The following is a 23830-nucleotide window of genomic DNA, read 5'->3' as shown; positions in this document are numbered from 1 at the left end:
CTGTAAAATTTTGTGCATTATTTAATGATAAACTTGCAGAATAAAAATATTCATTTGTTTGGTTTTACAGCCCATTTTTTACAAGAATGTGCTATTCAGGACCAAAATTCTTTTACAATATTGTGGTTAGCAAGAAAGTCGGTTCGATTAAAAACAAAGTCTCGATTATCATTACTAAAGACGGTACGATAAAAAAAACAAAGTCTCGATTATCCATTTTAACGTTTAATTATTTTTTTTTTAAATATATTTCAATCCACTTAATATCGTCTGATCTATTGTCTGGATAAGTTAATTAATGTCTAATTAATAATTTAGCTAATATTTCAGGCCTAAAGAAAGACCTGCAATAGGCATATTTAACTCTTGCATAATGTATGTTTAATTGTTTACGTCTAGCACATATTAAGAGAGAGAGAGAGAAATGGGGCTTAACGTCCACTCGACACAAACTAGGTCATTTCGGGACTAACATATGGTTTAATTTTATTTACATAATTCGCTTGCGCGTAGGGGTCTTTAGCAGTGGGAGGAAACCGGAGGACCCGGAGAAAACCCACGAGGTTGGACAGGCGACCCTACTCCTTGCCACGTGCAACCGGGGATTCGAAACCACGCCAGTCGACTTAATGACAGAATTTATGATACAGCGCGCGCACGCTAACCATTCAGCCATCCAACCCCCCTGCACATATTAAGAGATCAATTGTTAGATTTTTAATAGAACATAACAGACTATTTCCATTCCAGGTTTTATATCGTTTGCATTGGTCAATTTTCACAATGTAGGACAATTTAACAATTCAGGTCGCATCGGGCCAGGTCGCATTTGGAAATTTTAAGACTATAGACAGCCCTAGATGAAGAGGTTTCCGCAGTATTTTGACTACAACATTATAGTTTAAATTATACCAAATACATATTATTCCAAATCCAAGTTTTATGTCGGTAGCATCGCGCAATATTAACAATGTAGGAGATTTTAATAATACAGGTCGCATTAAGCAATTTTAAAAAACTATAGACAGATCGTGGTCAATATGTTTGCGCAATGTTTAGACTACAACGTTGTGGTATGTCGCGAGAACAGTATTGTTTTAATCTATTTTAATAATAATTTTCTGCTATTTCATAAATTACATTGTGCAATTTAACAATGTAGGTCGCAAATTGGGAAAGTACTGATATGTCTATATGTGCACATCCACTTAAAGTCGTCACGGATACGTTTACAACATACACAATCTGAAGAGATACTTTACATAATAATATTAAATTGCGTGCTCCCAATCATACAATCATTGACCTTAGTGCAGTATTACGTAAACCTTTCCAGGGAAACGTTCTAAAATATTTGGTGTATCCATGACAAAGTAGTATCACGAAGCGGGACAACATGGGTAGCTGGAGTAGTGTTGAGTAATTAATTGGGGGTTGGATGGCCGAATGGTTAGCACGTGCGCGCTGTATCATCAGGTCTGTCATTGAGTCAACTGGCGTGGTTTCGAATCCACGGTTGTACGTGACCAGGAGTAGTATCGCCTGTCCAACCTCGTGGGTTTTCTCCGATTCCCCCGCCCCCCCCCCCCCCCCATCGCTAAAGACCCCTAAGCGCAAGCGAATTATTGAAATAAAATTGAAGCATATGGTAGTCCCGAAATAACCTGGTTTGTGTCGAGTGGACGTTAAACCCCATTTCCCCCTCTGTCTGTCTCTGTCTCTGTCTCTCTCTCTCTCTTATCTCTCTCTCTCTCACTGTACTTACGCGATGACCACTACACCTTTTCTGAGAACAATGGTAGTCTCTTGTTCATTGTCGAATTTCCTTAAAATCAAGACCAAATCATAAAATAAAAACGTACCCGAGACTTGCATATAAATAGACCTAGAAACTTCAAGTGTCAGAGCTATCCTTGATCCGAAAACTCGCTATTTAACTTAGTTAATTAACTTTATTTAAGAAAATGTTGAAGTCTTTTGATTAATTCAGTGTTATTGTGTTATAAAAATGTCCTGAGCAAATAGAAGGATTTTCTAAGGGTAAGTGAAAGGTTTCCAATCGTAGTTAAAAGCATACACGCTCAATAGACCCACGTGTCAGTAAGTTCTCGAAGCTTACAGCTAAAAAGATGTACATATCAATATACAAAGATATTATCCTCGCTTGAGCGGTTAGAAAAAATAGTTGCGTATACTTTCACTTTTCGTCATTATAAGCCCGAATGGGGCTAAATCTATTTGTTAAAGGGACTATCCCGATTTGAACAGAGTCTCAAAAATAAAAATCCGAGTACATATGAAATTTGAGCGCCAAAATATAGAGGAATGGTGTATTTAACTTGTCTCAAAATTTCAGCTCAAAATATTGAGTCGTTTGGACGTGAACGTCAAAAATGCTTATCCGGACACGTAACCTTTTTCAGATTTCGGGTGAATTTTTTCGTTGGGTGACCGGATAATCTATTCCCGTTCCTTTAGAGGTCTATACAGTAAATAACCCATGTGCTGTACTTGATAACGAAAGGTAAATTTCATCTACACATTATTTTTATAAAATAAAAGTCTGGTTTTATCCAAACATCGCATAATACAGCTTTGGACACCGGTCTCCATTTCCAGATGAGGACTGACTGGTTTAAATTGTTTGAAAACATATCACGTATATTGAGTTAGTTGCTCGGCCCTGGGGTAGAGGATGTCAAGGGCTTTTAACACAAAATGTAGCAGTTTTATTCTCCAAAATATTATCGGGATTTGCCCTTTAAGGCCAGCTCAATTCTTTTCAAGGTCGCTGAGATGGTTAGGGTTTATAAGCATTGGGGCTAGGGTTGGGATTAGCGCTAGCCCTGTTTACATCTCGTGATCGATGACGAAAATTGAGCTGGCCTTATCATTTACTACTAACCGCTTGAATGGTGCATAATAGTGGGACGTTAAAGCCCATTTCGCTTATCCATTCATTAAGTCTTCACTGCAAATTATTACATACACGATAAAAATGTTTTACCTGTTATACATTGAGATAATTATGCTATCCAAATTATCGTCTGTCTTTTATACCATTAAACCAACCCCAATTGATTAATAAATCATTATATTCTTATAGGTGTAGATCCATATTCCTGAAGCAATGGTCCGAGAAATCCAGCTCTGGCCGTTGTTGGATTGACTTCTGATACTTGAGCTTTTGAGGGAGTGTATCTATTCTTCTTGTTCAATCAAATCTATCCCAAGTACAGCAACATGACAGCCCTTCGTTTAATATGCGGTCTTCCCTAAAACTTTGGACAGTGGTTTAAGGTATTAAAAACGATAAAAGTATTGTTCGTCTCCAAACAGTATTGTTTACATTGTAGCCATTTTTGATAGCATCGTTTGTCACGCAATTCGTTTTTCTGAAATATTCTGCTATGTACTGGTTAATTGGTCGTAATAGATTTTGTGAGTCATGACGTAACGTTATGTAAACATATTTGGAGCTCTGTTTAAAGCGCAATGATATTTTTACGCAGTTAAGTATTAGTTGTTAATTGGACTATTGACCAGTCATAATTTGGAACAGAAATTTGCTTTCATTACAGCAGTGTTTGAGTGGGATTAGGTCCAATCAAACGAAACACTGCGAGGAGTATGATGTAGATCTAGACATGCTGATCATTCTAAGAGTTAGTTACATATAAATGCTTTATGATATTGTTTTTGTTTGTTTTTAATTTTGGAGCCACGGTGGCTAAGTGGGCAAGGCGCTGGCTCGCTAGCCTGGAGGTCACGTGTTCGATCCCTGCATTGGCCGAGAAAGTTCATTGGGATTTTCCAACGTGGTTCCCCCTTGTTAGTGGTGCAGAACGGTAGGACGTTAAAACCCATTTCATTTAATTTTTTTTTAGTAAATGTTAAATACCAAATAATGGTACGGGCAATGGGCCAAGTGAACATTATTTATACTAGTTGAAATTTTGGACTCGTGTGACGTACTTCATTGCAAAGCACGTGTGAGTATCTGTATTTTAAGTTGTTTAATGGTCTCGAACTTAAGGCATTGCGTAACTCTGGACTGTCTCATTCTCGACCATTAAACCACACATAAAATTGATATTTTAGCGAAAAATGCGAATTGCGCATCCTGACTATCAATATCGGTAAAACAATGATCCCTCGGATGAATTTGTCATCATCTTACGTTAACTGCCAAGTGTACGAGACCTAGGACAAAATCAGATACATTTTCTTCAGATTCAACGAGCAAGGTAGTGAATCACTGTTCACGTTCAAGGGTCCGACAAGGAATATCGTCTAGTCGTCTTGATGGGACAAAAAACGTTGGCACGAAAAACATTGGCATGCAGTTGGAATTTACCTCATAGCACACTGTATGGAATATGCCCGTCTTTTCCGTCTACATGAGTCCGGGTGGTGCTGATCAAGAGGATGTTAAACCTCGTTTTATTTTCATTTGCTTGGCGTTTGTCGTCACTTTTACCGGCGCACAATTTAATTAAAGTAGCTAAGTCTCTAACTCAATATCACCCAAAGTCTTACACGTTGAATAAACGAATTATTTGTCAATTCAAATCAACATTGATGTTGTTATCTTACCGGGAAAAGGTAGGCTTCTGATATCCAATATTTAAGACAAAATAAACATTTTGGCATTGGTACACGAATCGTGTACCATAGTGCGTTTTAGCGTCATTTGCAACAAGTGACCAGAAAGACGTCATATCTTATCTGGAGAGCAAGCTCAATAGATTGGAATAACCAGACGCTTTTTCCGACGTGGTTTCCTCTTGTCAGTGGTGCAGGACGGAATGTTTGGCAAGAGAGATTTCTAGTCGTTCGGATGGTATGGAAAACCGAGGTCGCGTGTATAAATTGGCATGCACGTAAAATATCCATTGGGAGTTGGAATTCGATATAAGAGTAGGCCATAGGGTCGCTGCCCGGGCGAAATTTCCCTCATAGCACACTGTATGGCATATGCGCACCCGTCTACTTTACAATTGCCATTTTCACTTTTACTTCACCAAAAGATAATTACAACAACAAAAAAATCACAATATTGCAGTTAACATTTATTAAACAAATATTCCAATGTCAACAGATTAACAAATATATAATTACAAGAACTCTTGAATACAGCCATCTTGCATAAATATAAATATATATAAATTTAATAATACGTCTTTGAGAAATATATTTTATAAATAAATCTTTTCATATAAAATCCTTATACGGCATTTAGTAATTGAATATATAAAACACAATTTATATGGAAAACAATCACTGAGTTTAATTCACGCTACGTTTCAACAAGTTTCTCTTGTTGTTCTTAAGTAATGCCACCGTCAGACCAGGGTGGCATCCTTACTGCGCTGCTGCGACCGTACGGCGACCAGGAAATGCACAAGGTCGCCGGCAAACGTGTCCCAAAAAATTAAAAATTTGTTCTCATAGCTTTCTAGTTCAGATCGCAGAACCTTGGCGTTTGTTTTGACATGCTCAAGACAAACGCCCTGACTCGGCGATCACTGGCGACCATGGTGACCATAACACGATAGCTTGCGTTTCCATCACGCTTATGGCGATCTTAACCCGCTCTAAAACCATTTTCCGTCGCGTAGCAGCGAACTAAGGACGCCACCCAGGTCTGACGGGGGTATAAGTAATGACAGTATAATACCAAGAAATCAAATTATCTACAACAAGGTAACAAAACCAATAACTAATCAGAACCCATTCCTTGTCACGTACAGCCGGGGAACCGAAACCCCGCCAGTTGACTCAATGACAGACCTAATAACAGAGCGCGCACGTGCTAACCATTCGGCCATCCAACCCCCCAGCAATACTGGAAGAGCATGAAATGGACACTTGTTCTAAATAGAGTAAGCCTACTCTGCTTCGTACATGATATATACCCTACTATACGCGTTCACTATAAAAGTAACACACCATCCCTATTTACAATATGTTTTAAATGCAGATTATATTTTATGTTGTTCAATATAAACAATTTATTAATAACACGAATAGATGTAACATTAGCAAATTTGTAGAACCTGAAAGTATACAAAAATTATATTTAAACAGTATTTAACATATAATTACACACAATATACAATACATAATAAATTATATTTGAACAGTATTTAACATATAAATACACACAATATACAATACATAATAAATTATATGGATTTGGAAACAGGCTATAAAGCTTATATTATTCCGTCTCATAAATAATAAAACAGAATAAAATTCAAAAATTAAAATTATATCATTAATAGCCCAAGCAATTGAGTGATTAGTAAACATTATATTATATTACCCCCTAATGTTGTGAGATTAGTAAATGTGTAGAACCTGGATGGAAAACAATCATAATTTTGAAGGATTTTCAGATGGAAAGTTTCAAATAAAATTAGTTAAAACAGACAAATTAGATTCGTCATATGTGTATTTTTTATATTTCCAGACAACACTTTGTGTAACAGCGCATTTATCATTTGTATAGGATGTCAACAAGAGAAATACAAGTGAACGGAAATGCTAGACACTATGGGACGTCCTACTGTTCTGCTCCGACTGGGCTAATGAAGACGGGCATACGCCATATAGTATTATGTGAAAGGGGCAATAACTCCACATATAATTTATGTCGACAGGACTATCTGAAATATCCTAGCAAGTTCTAATAATGATAATAAAACATTCCCGAAAATCTGAATTCTTATGGGGTTTTAGTAACAAGTGCAATAACTTTGTACATAAACAACTTGGGACTCTTTATTTCAATAGGATTCCTCCTTATACCCCCGTCAAACCTGGGTGACGTTCTTACTACGCTGCTACAGCGACGGAAAATGGTCTCAGAGCGTGTTAACACGGGGGGTTAGAGAAAGAGTTAATCAATTTACAGGCCAATGGCACGGACATGAGTAGCGACGCGATAGTAGACTCGCACATCAAAGTTGTATACGCCTATAAAAGAAAAATCTACTCTTTTAATGGCATTATCTACTTGGATGACGTAAATCCACAAAAGCGCAATAATGTTGAGGCATGGTGGGTTAAACGGCAAATTTAATTCAAATTGAATGCGACGTTGCCACAAAATCACAATACCTCAAAGTTTACAGCCTGACAATACGCTAGTTAATCTCAAAACAACTGAAACAGTTAAACGAGTCTCATATTTCTTGCAGTGGTAGACATTAAGAATTCACCAGAGATTTACTTATAATAATGAGGGACTGCCTACACTACATGAAGATCTGACCAGATGTAGTGGGATGTTGCTTTAGGGGTCACACGAAAGGCTTTTCACCCTATGACATCATACATTTGATTAACCAATCAGCGTTGATGTTTCTAGTGGGTTACCCACAGTTACTGTCTGTTCCAGGCGACACTACGACTCGAAAATTGCTTGCTACTTCTTCAATTTTTAATTAAAATGGTTAAAATTTAACGACCTACCTGAAATTGTCACGCCTTTACTTTCTACCGCACGTTAACTAATTTCAGACCAAGCTATATAACCTTTCTCTCTTGAAAAATCGTTGTTTATTTATTTCGCGGTAATGAAGACAGCCATGCTTGACCTAGTTATTTAGAATAAACCAAATCGAACAGGGGTGTGGATTTGACTTGGGGTCGTTTCGTCCTACTTGTATTTTTAAATAGTTGTTACGGTTCAGTAGAATATAATTTGCTTTAATGAGCTATTTACGAGAGGTAATATAAATTTGCTATTTGGGTTCAGACCACATTTGTTTACTCCACTGCCTTAGATATTAAATTGGCGGCCCCAGTTCTGTGGCTTTTGGAAATTGATCTAAACTACATACAAAGTTTGACCCCATATTGTAGGCTAAATGACAATTCAAACGAATTGTTTATCTGGCTTTAGAATAATAGATATATAACTGTCGATTTTATTTGCCTTTGTGCGACTTTTAATACTATTTTCAGACCGCCAAATCGTGGTCTTGTAGCACTTTTTAGAAAGATATATACCTTGGTGGACCACCATAGTTAGCAATATATTGATAGAGTTTTCTTTTCTATTTTAAAAGTTTTAATCCAATTGAAAGGGGGGGGGGGGCGCTCCTAAGGTATTTTTATATATAGCCTACTCTTTTTCTTGTTTGATTTTGTGAAATGTCCCTAAGCAAGTGATAATATGACAGAAAACGGAACGGCGTGTCAACTCCTGATAGATCAACGGCACATAAATGCGTGAGTTCAGACCACAGGTGTTGTTTTTTTGGTTTTTTTTTACATTTAATTTATTCTTTTTGATTCATCTTGAACTTAATTCAATTTCTGCAAGTCTACCTTTTAAACAAGAAAACGGAAAATAACCTGTTTTATAAAAATCATTTATTTACACAAATTCACAGAAAATTCCCCGACTATATACATATATTACAGAAGCTGTCTGGCCTACATTCACGAGCCGCTATATCTATCATACAATTTATGCACAAAATCTACACACTTTACCACACTTGCGCTTACATCAATCTCTTTCCCTGTACTTTCACAAGCATCCACCTTTCAAACACATCATAACCCACCCAATCCACAATCGCATCCGATTCACTTCCCGGTGGGTTCTCACAATCTCATACACTACACACGTTTATATCATCATCACTCGAATCTTCATTCGCAACACCACCGCCATCAATATTCTCAGCAACATTTTCACTATCACACTCTCCACTGAAATTGTCGCCCAAATCCTCACTCTCACACTCGCTGTCACTCCCGAACGAAATCACGACTGGTGGTACTTCCTCATTCAATCTTCCGCTTCCCAAAACCGATCCTCCACCTTGTCTATGACGTGTTGACATGCAGCTCAATCTCCAGTTGTCACACTAGCCGTGGCCTCCAGGAAAAGAGGCTTAACGTCTTTGATATTAAAATTGGTGTTTCTTCGGGAGACATAGGCCTTTTCTTGTGCTAAAATTAAAGTATCCACCTTCTTATATACACACAGCATCGTGCACTTGCAAATGCATGTGATGAAAGGATGGTCCATTATTCAAGGAATTATATTTTCTACGATTGATTCGTTTTTTTCTATCTGTTCTGCGGCAATATCTGAAACAAATCTTGTGTGCCTTTGGAACGCGAATATAAATACAAATAGATACCGTTAATCAAAACTATTTAAGTCCATAAAATTATAAGATATCGTACAAATTTATACTTTATCAGAAAGGTTACCATGCCATCTAATGCTGAAAATAAGTGTTCCGTTAGGAATAGTTTGGGAGACATGCAATACTATGAATATCTCTAAGGAATATTAAAATACCGGTAACCAAATAAACCTAAACACACACAAACTTACTCACACCAACACCCCCCGCATTGCCGCAAAACAAACGGGCGAATCCTCCCGCACAAATATTATTAACCGAATGCACCCGATTTGTGGAATACCGTATACCCCTACCTGATATACGAGTGACCCAACTTACGCAAGCGCAGTGATAATGTTTATGTTCTGAGAAATTGATTAAGTGTCGAAAAATGTGAAATTTACAAGAGAATAAAGGATTTCATCAAATTTATAGGCGTTAAGGTTCGACGAAGAAAGTAATGGGGTGACAATTCAAGGTAGGTCGTGAAGTTTTAACCATTTTAATTAAAAAATGAAGAAATAGTAAGCAATTTTCGAGTCGTAGTGTCGCCTGGAACAGACAGTAAGTGTAACTCGCCGTAACAGACCGTTTCATTGACTAATCCCTCACATTAACCAGAACGCCTGTTATTCAACAACTCTTCCAGATCCTAGTGTAGTAAAGACAAGTAAACAAAATTGTGAACTATATAAAACGAAACGAAATAGGATCTGTGTTTTAATCAGATTGGTTATTGAGGCAAGATAATAGATTATAACAGCTGATGTTAGACTGTGTTAGTAAGCAACAAATGCAAGTTTAATAGATCGAATTATTTGAGTTTAACCTAACAAAATATTCAAATACTTCAACCGAATTTTCAAAATTCAGGAAAATGATTCCAAAAAACCGAATTTTCATTGATTATAAGCCCTCAATTGTCCATGGTTTGGTAAAAAGATTAACGAATCCCACGACCCGCTAACACGATCATTTGAAGTCGCAATGAAATGGGGTTTAATGTCCTACTGCTCCAACAGGGCTAATGAAGACGGGCATACGTCATAAAGTGTGCTATGAGGCCAATTTTGCCCGGAGAGAGGCACTATGGCCTACTCTTATATAAAATACCAACTGCCAAGGGATTTTTTTACGTGCATGCCAATGTGTACACCCGATCTCGGTTTTTCGTCGAATTCGAACAACTAGACGGCTGTCCCTGTCAGACATTCCTTCCTGCACCACTGACAAGGCGAAAGCGGAGCCGGAAAATCCCGATGAACCTTCTCGGTCAACACCGGGAGCGAACCCGCGACTTCCATGCATCTTACTTAGCCACAAGTTGCAATAAAGGTTAACGTCCCGATCATTACTTTCTTAAAACCCAGGGGCCTGTTTCACGAAATTTTAATTAAAATAACATTGAAATTTTAGTAATTTGATTGGATAATATTAGATTGATTTTAGTGCTTAGCCAATCAAAATTGGAGTATCTACTAAAATTTGGATTTTATCTTAGTTAAGATTTCGAGAAGCAGGGCCCTGAAACCTCAGATTTACATCAGATAATAATTATGATTGATTATTTTTTCATTGGACAGTCAATTTGGCTTGTCGAATAGCCAAATCCATGAGACAGTAAGTAATGAAAAAACAAGTTCCGACGTAATTCTGATGATGATGATCAGCATTAATGATTCGGGAATATCATATTGTGTTAAAGGGTTTTGTGCTCTCACCTAATATTAATAATGTTAGTAGTCTATCTACGTGTTTGGTTAGATGAATCTCTCGATCTTAATAGTAGCTTACCCAATACTGATGAACCTGAACCTGAAAAACAAAAAAAACACGTCCTTGTAAATAGCTAATAATTTTTCGTAATTTGTACTGATTGTTTAGATTCGAGCTACGATGGATGTAAGAAAAATTGCGTTTTCTTAAAGAAAATATGTTCTAAATCACAGTTTTGTTTCTTTTTGCTAGCTATCATGTAATACTGATGTTCAAAGGCAATTCGAGATAATATAATTCTAACTATTTTACTTTTTTTCCATTACATATTACATACACAGTGTGTAACATCTTAGAATCACACATGGTTCAATTTTATTTCAATAATTGGCCAGCGCGTAGGGGGTCTTTAGCAGTGGGAGGAAACCAAAGGACCCGGAGAAAATCCACGACCCTACTCCTTGTCACGTACAACCGGGGAATCAAAACCATGCCAGTTGACTCAATGACAGGCCTTATGATACAGCGCGCACGTGTTAACCATTCAGCCATCCAACCCCATCTGTATTTTAAAGGGGAGTAACTTACCAGGATTGTCATCATTTACAGGCGGTTCATCATTTACATTCACTCTAAGGATCGATAGGGTACCTGACACTGAACCAGCAACAAATATAACTGGACCATTGGTTGGGCTGTCACTGGGAGATACATATCTTTAAAAACAAATCATTCATATCATCCGATATAAGTCAGTCAAATATCTAAACACAATCACGAATTTTACAGTCTGATTAAAATACAGATCTGTATTTCGTTTCATTTTTTTATACTTTCGATGGCCTACACTACATGAAGATATGACCAGTTGTACTGGGGGCCGCGTAAGGGGTCATACGAGTGGCTTTTGACCATATGACGTCAGACATTTGATTAACTAATCAGCGTTGATGTTTCTAGTGGTTTACCAAGAACTCGATGCAACAGGACGTTTCATCGGGTACTCCTTCAAATCAACCAGAACACGGATTATATAACAACTCTTCCAGATCTTAGTGTTGTGAAGACAAGTAAAACGAAATTTTGAACTATAAAAAACGAAACGAAATAGGATCTGTGTTGTAATCAGATTGAGAATTTTATAAAAAATCGATAAATATAATGTTTATAAAAAATCGATAAATATAATGTTTATAAAAAATCGATAAATATAATGTTTATAAAAAATCGATAAATATAATGTTTATCGCGAATACCTATATTGCGCTGGTTCTTCCATTTATGAAGACCTGTTTTGTCAAAATAATTGTCTGGAACTGGTTTTAAAATCACTGAATACAAATATATCAGTATTGTCTTAAAAGACAAAAAAACAGGTTATACAGACAGCATTCTCAAATAACGGAAACGCGCGAAGCCTTGGGTGACAGTGTAGGTTACCTGATATCTTCTGGATCTATTTCTGATAAAGTCCTCTGATCGTACATACTCCCGAATGTGACATCAGATTGTGGAATACCAAAATAAGTTGATTCATATCGAGTATCTGAGAAATCATCACCGACAGAGAATATAGAGATACTTCCAGGTCTTTCATTACCAACAAATATAATCAAACGACCACCAATAACAGCTGTTTCTAACGATTCACATTCAGGTCCCTGTAACATAGATGGGTAAACGTCTTAAATCAATAAGTTTGGAGCGGTATCAACGAGAGAGGATTCAACGTCCACCCGACACAAACTAAGACATTTCGGAACTAACATATGGTTCAATTTTATTTCAATAATTAGCTTGTGCGTAGGGGTCTTTAGCATTTGGAGGAAACCTGAAGGTTAGACAGGCGACCATACTCCTTGTCACGTCCAAGCGAAGAATCGAAACCACGACAGTTGACTCAATGACAGACCTTATGATGCAGCGCGCACACGCTAACCATTCGGCCATCCACCCCGCCCCCCCCCCCCACTATTTTAAGAGGAGTAAAAGTTAAATTGGAACTAAGTTCAATCTTCTAAAAAGGTTAGGGTTAGGATTAGGCACCCACAAAATACTCATTTCGGAAATTCCCGAACCTCCCCAATTTGCATCTCCCAATAAGGTGCTAAGAAGCGCCACTGTTGACCAGTGATCGAAACGAGTGTCTGGACGGTTGAGTATATTGCTATATTTAGATTACATATTTTGTTTGGAGATATATTATCGTCAGTACACGTGACGGCGTGGGCATGTCCATATTGTATAGATTGACACGACGAAAATTCTGACTACATTATTGGAGAACGCTAGATCGGAGACTGTTCTGCACATATGACGTCATATTATTATGTAGATTGTTCGTTAGGGTTAGATTAAGGTTTAAGCTGAACTCCGATTACAAAACTACAAAAATAATTAATTAAAAAAGGTAACGCCCTAAACGACCGCCATACTTGTTTTCAATTTGTAGAAGAAACATGGCGATCGCTTATGGGTAACAAAAACACATATTTTTGAGGAATCAAGAGGCCTACCTTGTTGTCTGAGCGACCATCCATATTTTCTTTAGGCGTATCTCCAGATCTACCGTTACTATTAAAAAAGTCTGGAAAGTTTTTGGCAATCTGCTCCTCGATAATTCCCCCACTATCATACAGGACTGGCATACCACTGACAACTGATCTAATGGTCATGCTTCTTCCACCATAAGCATATACATTGTCATATTTTCCGGCCGAGTTCAGACCGTCTACTTTACTAAACAACAGACGACCTTAAAGTAAAATAAATCCTTTATTGCTAACTCAATCTGATTAAATTACAGATCAATATTTCGTTTCGTTTTATTTTCATACTTTTAATGGCCTCTACTACATGAAGATTGACCAGCTGTAACGGGAGTTCGCGACAGAGGTCATACGAGTGGCTTTTGACCCTATGATGTTAGACATTTGATTAACTAATCAGCGCTGATGTCTCTAGTGGGTTACCCACAGTTCCATGCAACTCACGCCAAAAACTCGCCGTAACAGACCGTTTCATCCGCTAATCCCTCACATCAATAGGAACGCGGATTATATAACAACTCTTCCAGATCCTAGCGTAGTTCTTCCAGAACCTAGTGTAGTAAAGACAAGTAAAACGAAATTTTTAACTATAAAAATGAAACGAAATAGGATCTGTGTTTTAATCAGATTGTTACTAACTGTTTTTTTTTACACTTCTTTCGGTTAATAACAAAACCAGCCACAGGGTCCGTCAGCATTTTAAATACAAAAATTTATCTATAATACCTACAACACTACTAGATAAAACAACTGTATCGGTTACTGTTATTTATAAACTTACCAACTGTATCGGTTACTGTTATTTATAAACTTACCAACTGTATCGGTTACTGTAATTTATAAACTTACCAACTGTATTGTTTACTGTTATTTATAAACTTACCAACTGTATCGGTTACTGTAATTTATAAACTTACCAACTGTATTGTTTACTGTTATTTAGAAACTTACCAACTGTATCTGTTACTTATAAACTTATCATCTGTGTCGGTTATTGTTATTCATAAACTTGCCAACTGTATCGGTTACTGTAATTTATAAACTTACCAACTGTATCGGTTACTGTAATTTATAAACTTAACAACTGTATCGGTTATTGTAATTTATAAACTTACCACCTGTATTGTTTACTGTTATTTATAAACTTACTAACTGTATCGGTTACTGTAATTTATAAACTTACCAACTGTATGGGTTATTGTTATTTATAAACTTACCAACTGTATCGGTTACTGTAATGTATAAACTTACCAACTGTATCTGTTACTGTTATTTATAAACTTACCACCTGTATCGGTTACTGTTATTTATAAACTTACCAACTGTATGGGTTACTGATATTTATAAACTTACCAACTGTGTCGGTTATTGTTATTTATAAACTTACCAAGTCTGTTATCATCTGCTAAAGCTGTTTGGACAAGATGGGGTATGGCGTTTGAAACATTTGCTGAAATATTGCATAAAAATATTTTGTAAAAACTAATATAAAATTTTCACGAAGGTAGTAAATGTAACAATCTGATTAAAACACAGATCCTATTTCGGTTCGTTTTTTATAGTTCAAAATTTCGCTTTACTTGACTATACTACACTAGGATCTGGAGGGTTACTATATTACTAGAACCGTCAACGCTGATGCAACCTTCCAGTACAACCGGTCAGATCTGCATGTAGTAGAGGCCGTCGAATGCATAAAAAACGAAACGAAATATATTTCTGTATCTTAATCAAATTGAAGATGCAACGAATTTTGTCCATGGAAAGTATTATTGTAGTTGGGGGGGGGGGGGGTAACATTTTGTTATTTCAATACTCCTACTCCTCTTGTGAGTCGACCAATACCAGCAAGGAGAATTCGGTGAACCCGAAGATACTCCATAATAATCAGCAGGTGACATTATTCTTTGTCACGTAAAACCGTGGTGTCGCAGGTGACCTTACACTTTGTTACTTGAAACCCAGGAGTGGAAACTCAAGGCTTGTATAAGTAACATTCCTTTACCTGCAAACACGCATTTGTACCTCAGATTGTATGCGCATGAATCCTACAGTTTTATATCAACTTCCTCACCAGCTAGTCTCGGTCACCCAGAATCTCCTGGTCCTCAACGTAGGGAGAGTCTGGAACCGTTGTCAATATTTGACGAAAAGTCCATTGTCCATGCGTAACCAGGAATTTGGTTTTTCATGTGGTTGGTTATCCAGTATCTTTGGCCAAGTCAACTAAGAGTTGCGCCCCTCCCCGCAATAAATTCCGTAATTCTTGCATTGATATAAACAAACATGAATCGTGAAGACGAATTAGGATTAATTTTTTAAAAAAAACATATGGCCCATGAAGAGAGACATTTTACAATAAAAAAATTAATAGTGTTGGATATTGAAATGGCTATGCAGTCAAATGGATTTTTTAAAATGGCATTCTTATTTTCATTGACGTCATAAAATCTTGTTTTAGGACTAGTTATCTCCCTTAGATATTGTCTATGATAATGTAAAAGACCGGATAATCTAGCCGATGACCTATTATTCTCAAATGTTGACAACACATCCAGACTAATAATCGTAGAATATTTTTCTGGATGATAGAGACTACTTACCCGCAAGTTTGCTTCCTCTCACCTCCTCATTCCAACCAATCAGATCCTCGTAGTCTTTAGCGTCGCCTTCATTAGCCATTATGATGATATTGGTACCCATCCATGTTTGAAAATGTATAGAATCGGGCAGGTAGAATGATTTTATATCGTAATTTGACAAATCAATTCCTGTAAAAATAATAAACAGAAGCAATGAATTTAACTTTTCGCCAGTATTCAACTCAAAAGCGCCAAACTCCGTTGATGTTGAATTGGGTTGCTCGGGTAGATCATTTCAATTAGTGATGAGTCAGAACACAATCTGATTAAAATACAGGTCTATATCTTTTTTATACTTTCAGAGGATCTGACCAGTTGCAACTGGAAGTCGCGTCAGATGTCATACGAGCGGCTTTTGACCCTATGACGCTAGATATTTGATTAACCAATCAGTGTTTTTAGTGGGTTACCCACAGTTCCATGCAAATCAAGTCAAGAGCTCACCGTAATAGACTATTTCATTGGATAACCCCTCACATTAACCAGAACGCGGGTTATATAACAACTCTTCCAGATTCTAGTGTTATGAAGACAAGTAAAACGAAATTTTGAACTATAAAAAACGAAACGAAATAGGATCTGTGTTTGGTCAAAATCTAAACAATTAACGTTTCTTTTAAAAAATAATTTGCGTTTAATTAAGAAATTTCCTATTTGTACCAAAAAATTGAACTATTTAACCACCCTGCACGTTTCAAGTCAGTAGCTTGAAGCGTATATATGGTATTAGTGTCAGTGGCTTGTGGCACGAAGTAACAGTATATTGTCGCATACATAATATATTATGTCAACGCTTGGGCGACATAATATATTGTGTTGACGCTCCAAGCGTGTTAGCATATTAGACCTGTAGACTCAGTGGAATGTACGCGTCATCAGAGCGGATCCAGGGGTTGGACCATGGGGACCGGTCCACCCCCTTAACAATAGAAAGTGTCCCTGTAAATAAAAGAGGGCATCCTTATCAGAAAAAGGGCACCTGTGATGTCAGAATTTCAAAAAAGGGCACTTTTCTTTCGGATTAGGGTTAGGGTTAGGGTTAGGGTTAGGACACAGAAAAGAGAGAAAAAACAGAAAAGAAAAAAACAATCGAAACTTACCGATTCCATGATGGAAAATACCGCCAAAATATGTCTCCAAAGCATTCATTGGTTATCAAAGCGCCAATTAAATCTATCGTTGCAAGTTCATGCCTAGTCACCTCCATCCTAGTTCCAAGCGTTGACATAATATATTATATCGCCCAAGCGTTGACATAATATATTATGTATGCGACAATATACCGTTACTTCGTGCCACAGGCCACTGACACTAATACCATATATACGCTTCAAGCTACTGACTTGAAACGTATCGCCTGATTTAACATATATGCCACTTAAGACATTATCCTAGACGCCCTTCGTTCAATCGGGAATAAACCCTATGTTGGATGGCCGAATGATCAGGTCTCTCACTGAGTCAACTGGCGTGGTTTCGATTCCCTGATTGTACGTGACAAGGAGCAGGGTAGCCTGTCCAACCTTGTGGGTTTTCTCCGGGTGCTGCGAGTTTCTCCTACGGCTAAAGACCCCTACGCACAAGCGAATTATTGAAATAAAAATTGCACGATATGTTAGTCCCGAAATGACTTGGTTTGTGTCGAGTGGACGTTAAACCCATCTCTCTCGAGCGAACGTAACCCCCCCCCCCCCCTCTCTCTCTCTCTCTTCTCTCTGTGGACCCAGAATACTTCATAAAGAAATCATTTCTAATGCGCATCAAGGGGGTTTAGTTCTTTTAATATAAGATTACTTTTGTAATTCAAAATACCACGTGATCTTACCACCATCTTTATCACTAGGATCAAGTTTGTAGTTACTCCATGATTTAGCTCCAAGTCCATGAATAGCCGTGATTGTCTCGGTTATCAGGTTAACTTCCGCAATAGCATTGTTTTCCTGTAATAAATATTAGTAAAATAAAGATGTGACGTCATCCTCTGATGTTGGCGCACCATTATTTCAAATAATGGTACAGGTAATATGTCAATCGTACATTATTTAGTTGACGTATTGTAAAGTGTCTGTATTTTCAGTTGTTTAATGGTCTCGAGCTTAAGACATTGCGTAATATATTGAACTCGCCCTCAAGTTGTTTAAATATATTACTTAATGTCTCGCTCTCGACCATTAAACCACGTATAAGATTATGGCTTTCCGTAAAACATTTGCTTATGCTAAAAGATTACACGTTTTTGACACAAAAAGATAATCAAAGAAAACCTTCACAACTACCCTACGCCCATATTCCTGACGCAATGGCCCGAGAAATCCCTCTCTGGCCATTGCTGGATTAGCTTCTGATACTTTCGCTTTTGAGAGAGTGTGTCTATTCTTCCCGTTCAATCAAATCTATCCCAACTACAGCAACATGACAGCCTGTCTTTTAATCAGGGGTCTTCCTAAAACTTTGGACAGTGATTTAAGGAATTAAAAACAGTGAAAGTGTTGTTCGTCTCAAAACAATATTGTTTACATTATATCCGTGTTGACAGTTGATAACCTTGTTTGTCACACAATTAGTTTTTCTGCAATATTCTGCTATGCACTGGTTAATTGGGCATAATAAAATCGCGAGTCATGACGTAACGTTATGTAAACATATGTGGTCCAATTTGGAGCTCTGTTTGGTATTGTTACGCAGTTAGCTATTGGTTGTTAATCGGACTATTGACCAGCCATAATTTATAACAAGAATTTGCTTTGTTTACAGCAGTGAGTAGTGGCATTAGCTGTAATCAAACGAAACTCTGCATGGAGTATGCCCTACGCCTAATAGTGCAATCTTTCTAATTCTTCTGTCTGAGATTGTGGTACTAATATAATATGGCATTACTCTTTAATAATCAAATTACCGGTGCTCATAGATTTACCTGAAGATCAATATAAGCTATATATTTACCTGAAGGCCAATATAAGCTATAGATTTACCTGAAAATCAATATAAGCTATAGATTTACCTGAAGACCAATATAAGCTATAGATTTACCTGAAAATCAATATAAGCTATAGATTTACCTGAAGATCAATATAAGGTATAGATTTACCTGTAGACCAATATAAGCTATAGATTTACCTGAAGGTTAATATAAGCTATATATTTACCTGAAGACCAATATAAGGTATAGATTTACCTGTAGACCAATATAAGCTATAGATTCATCAGTATTGTATGTTATATATTCTGGTTCAACGTCTCTATCAAAGGTATTATTATTCTCTCTGTAAACAAACCGCACGCCCTGATCTTCTAATTCAGTTAATCTATATCATAGAAACAAAATATTACATTAATATACTATTCAAAAAAAGAAGGGGATATTTGATTTTTAAGTGTTATTAAAGTCACCTAATGAAACTGACGAAGAAACAAATGACAAAATGAAATGAAGTTCACATTCATCGATTTATTCCAAATGATCGTTAGACTAACAAGCATTGATTCGACGTGGCATACTCCTAATGAGACGTCTAAGGTCATTTTGGTCCAGATTGTCCCATTGCTGTTGCAACGCAGCAGCAAGTTCTTGGACATTGGCAGGACGTTGTTGACGTTGACGTAACCTCTGTCCAAGCATGCCCCAGACATGCTCGATGGGGGAGAGGTCGGGACTCAGTGCTGGCCAAGGTAATGTGGTGATGTTCTGTTGTTGGAGGTAACCTGTAACGATCCTGGCCCTGTGACATCTTGCGTTGTCATCCTGGAAGATGAAACGGCGGCCATGACGTCGTGCGAACGGCACAACATGGACTGCCAAGATGTTGTCCCGGTAGTACTGGCCTGTAACACGCCCTGCAACTACATGTAAAGCCGTTCTTCCAGCAACAGTGATGCCTCCCCACACCATAACAGAACCACCCCCAAATCGATCATGTCTGATGACGTTAACGTCTTGGAAGCGCTCGTTTCGACGACGCCACACCCTCCTACGTCTGTCCAAAAAATCAACAGTGAACCTTGACTCATCTGAAAACATCACATTGCTCCAGCGTCGATTATCCCAGTGTTGACGATCCCTACACCAACGACGTTTTGCCTGAATGTGATGATCTCTCAAACAAGGGATCACGCGAGGACGTCGGGCGCGAAGGTGACCCCTATGCAGTCGATTCCGAATCGTCTGGCCACTCACTCTCACACCAGTGTCTGTTTGAAGACGAGCGCTGATCTGATTTGCTGTGATGACACGATTTCTCAAGGCCAAGGTACGGATAAATCGATCCTGGGCTTGAGTTGTCGCCCTTGGTCGACCTGAGCGTGGTCTGTCCTGTACAGATTGTGTATCACGGTATCTGGACCATAGCCTGCTTATGACAGACTGAGAAACATTCATCGTCCGCGCCACAACCGCCTGTGTTGTGCCGATCTGTAGCATGCCAAGGGCACGTAACCTTTCATTTTGGGTAAGCCGACGCATATCAAAATTTGTTTTCTGGTCACTAAAACAATTAAACTGATGTTTCCACCCTGGAATTCAATGCCACAATGACTGTAACATTCAAAGTCGTGCAAATCTTGGGTTGGACCCCCATGATGATCCCAAGCATCACCTGCATTCCATGCGGTAGCTATTGGTGCGTTTGGGCGTCACATGTAACTGGAAATGTTTCTTCTGTTAAGTTCTATAGTGACTTTTTTCGTAGTCATTTGCATATTTTAGTATTATGCCCCCAAAATCAAATATCCCCTACTTTTTTTGAATAGTATATGTTAAAACATTAGAGAAGGGTGGTGTTATCAGATTTTAAGAAATGAAATGGGGTTTAATGTCATACTTTTCTACATCAATATGACTATATGAAGACGGGAGTCTCCGCCCGCTTTTCATCGAATTCTATATGACAAATATTCATGCACGCCAGGTAGCGTCCCGTCTGAAAGCCTTTGCGGCCCTGCAACACCGTAAAGTGGAAACGTGGATGGAAATTTCCTTTAAACATTCTCGGGGAATACCTAGTTAGTCATGCTAGGTTCCCACTGTCGTGCGATTCGTCACGACAGGATTGTCCCTGGTGATTCCACGATCTGGTACGTGCAGATACTTTCGGATACGATCGACACGATTGCTCCGACTGGCCTCAATATATGATAAGACCTGATAGCATCACCACGATTAGTTCACAATTAGAACCACGATTTCAAATGCAGCACACATCGTGATAGTGGGAACCTAGCATTTGCCAACGCCACAATCTTCGGGTCACTGTGGTTTCCCATAACACATACAGTAATACATAAACCAATACAGTTCTTACCTGTTGTTGAAGGCGGTAAAATCTAAATTAGTATAGGTGTTTGGTTGTTCGACTCCATTAGGAAATTTGATGACACCAACGCCACCTTGGGGATCTTGGAAAGCGCTCCCAGATCCAAAAGCCTCGGCTTCTATTGCTACTAGAACTGTCCGACAGTCTTTAGTGGGCTTGATCATATCAGGTATGGCGCCAACTAAAAAGAGCAGAAGGTGGAGATTTTTATCCGGTAGGGGCAGAAAATTGTATTGAAAATGTATTGATCGCAAATGAGAGGGGAAGGATTAGATCGCCGAATGGTTAGCACGTGCGCGCTGTGGGTTTTCTCTGGGTCCTCCGGTTTCCTCCCACTGTTAGCGCAAGCGAATTGTTGAAATAAAATTGAACCGTGTGTTAGTCTAAAAATGACCTAGTTTGTGTCGAGTGGACGTTAAACCCATTGATCGCAAATGAGAAAACACATGAAATGATCATTACCGTCTAACGTCTCTGCACTAATACCAGTGGAGCATCATCTTCAATAGACGGCTTGATCTCGCTTTAACTCCGTACATCTTATCAAGGCCTTCACGTAATGCCCTACATATTTTGGCACTAATTTCGATTGGGTATTCACCCAGCTCGTGAGCCTATCAGATTCCTTGATCATCGCGAATACCAAGTCTTACGCTTTCCAGCTAAAATATCTACCTGTGATAATCGAGTTGCAAAGTTCAAGGTTCGTTCAATATTAAGGTTTCTGTGGAGGTCGTCGTGTTTGATTTGAGTGTGTTTCTATCACAACCTCTGATTGGACGGTACTGTTCACGTGTCTTCAATAAAGGGAGATAACGTAGCTTTAAGTTCGGGAATGGCAAAGCAATCGGGCAACGTCAAGATGTTGTAAAACTGACAGTCGTTGCTTCAGGAACATAGTGGGGCATACGCTACGCAGTGTATGTATTAGCAAACTTTGCCCGGACAACAGCTCCTTGGCCTACTCTTAACGCGATCTGATTCAAATACAGATCTATATTTCGTTTCGCTTTTTACATTTTCAATGGTCTATACAACATGAAGATTGACCGGTTGTACTGGAAGGTTGCGTCAGGGATGTACGAGCGGCTTTGGCCCTATGACGTCAGACATTTATTAATCAATCAATGTTGATGTTTCTAGTAGTTTACCCACAGTTGCGTGCATCAAGCGCCAAGAACTCGCCGTAACAGACCGTGTCATTGGCTAAACCCTCACCTTAACCCGAACGCCGGTAATATAACAACTCTTCCAGATCCTAGTGTAGTAAAAACAAGTAAAACGAAATTTTGAACTATAAAAAACGAAACGAAATAGGATCTGTGTTTTAATCAGATTGCTAATGGCCTGGTATATAAGAACCAATCATTGTTTTCCTTTATTTACCTTTTATTCTGTGTATTTCTCTCAAGGATTCAGCTGCGTTGTTTTTCTGGTATTTCTTCAAAACATAGACTGTGCCTTGTAAACGACTCTCAACATTGGTATCGTTGTCAACAGCAAAGAAAACATGGTCTCCACAAAACTCAATATCTGTTAAGTCAGTGTTGGCATACACTTTATGATAGACAATCTGCATACTGTTGGGATTGGATACATCAATGACATGGAAGATATTGGCTCCTGAAATTAGATCTCGTTAATTTGAAAGATACATTCTCTTGGCTAGCAGCACCTTCAATAGAAGGCTTGATCTCGCCTTAACTACGTACATCATAGATGTTGTAAAACTCGCGGTCGTTGCTTCATGAACATGGACTAGCAATTCAAGGTGTAGCTCTCTTTTGTTAGTTGGGTGGCCGAATCATCTAACGCGTGTGCATTAGATCGTAAAGTCCCAAACTTGTACGTAACGATAGTATGTAACCTTATGGGTTTTCTGCGGGTCCCCCGGATTCCTCAGACACCACAAACCCGAGTCCTAAAACCGTTTAGAACCATTAATTGAATACACCAGATGAAATCAAAGATTATATTATCAGCCACTGAGGTTTCGTACGGCTTATATCTCTGGAACGTCTTGCCGGTTCGTGAGAAGGGTGTGACTGTATAGGGAGGCAAATAGGAGAGCCAGACATCGGTAACTGCATCTGAAGTAATTTTCCCGCCATATAACTACCTATTTCAAGTAATATGCACATTTGCATCATTATGTTGTAGTATTGGGTAGTATGTGGTTATATTGACGTGGTATGGGGTGGTATTGGGTAGTATTGGGTAAATCTTTCCAAACCCTTTACTGCTCTATGGTTTGCTTACTTATATTCCTTGTGTCATGTTATAAAATTGATTGGAATGCACGTAAAATATCCCTTGGCAGTTGGAATTCGATATAAGAGTAGGCGATAGTGCCGCTCCCCGGGCCAAATTTCCCTCATAGCACACTGTATGGCGTATGCCCGTCTTCATTAGCCCAGTATAGGAGCAGAACAGTAGGACATTAAACCCCATTTCAT

At 38.3% G+C, this 23830-nt stretch overlaps 1 protein-coding gene across 3 annotated transcripts in view; it reads right to left on the bottom strand.

The window, feature by feature from the left end:
• The window catches only part of LOC126827745 (mesenchyme-specific cell surface glycoprotein), a 60850-nt gene that overhangs the window by 31548 nt on the left and 5472 nt on the right, over window positions 1-23830 (bottom strand). The window contains exons 3-13 of one of the 3 annotated variants that reach the window (XM_050557257.1): window positions 22761-22997; window positions 21363-21555; window positions 19241-19370; window positions 17891-18005; window positions 16027-16194; window positions 14811-14873; window positions 13391-13629; window positions 12315-12535; window positions 11463-11590; window positions 10953-10973; window positions 5143-6059 (exon numbers count right to left, since the gene is read on the bottom strand). In XM_050557257.1, the coding sequence (XP_050413214.1) occupies window positions 6001-6059; window positions 10953-10973; window positions 11463-11590; window positions 12315-12535; window positions 13391-13629; window positions 14811-14873; window positions 16027-16194; window positions 17891-18005; window positions 19241-19370; window positions 21363-21555; window positions 22761-22997 (1574 nt within the window). In that variant the 3' untranslated portion in view covers window positions 5143-6000. Of the gene's footprint in view, window positions 1-5142; window positions 6060-10952; window positions 10974-11462; window positions 11591-12314; window positions 12536-13390; window positions 13630-14810; window positions 14874-16026; window positions 16195-17890; window positions 18006-19240; window positions 19371-21362; window positions 21556-22760; window positions 22998-23830 lie in introns of those variants that run through there. The other 2 variants (XM_050557283.1, XM_050557275.2) reach the window with 2 other exon arrangements.

Source organism: Patella vulgata, chromosome 1 (genome assembly GCF_932274485.2).
Source record: "Patella vulgata chromosome 1, xgPatVulg1.2, whole genome shotgun sequence".
Taxonomy (NCBI): Eukaryota; Metazoa; Mollusca; class Gastropoda; family Patellidae; genus Patella; species Patella vulgata.
The sequence above is the reverse complement of the archived record's forward strand: the minus strand, read 5'-3'. Positions and strand labels throughout refer to the sequence as shown.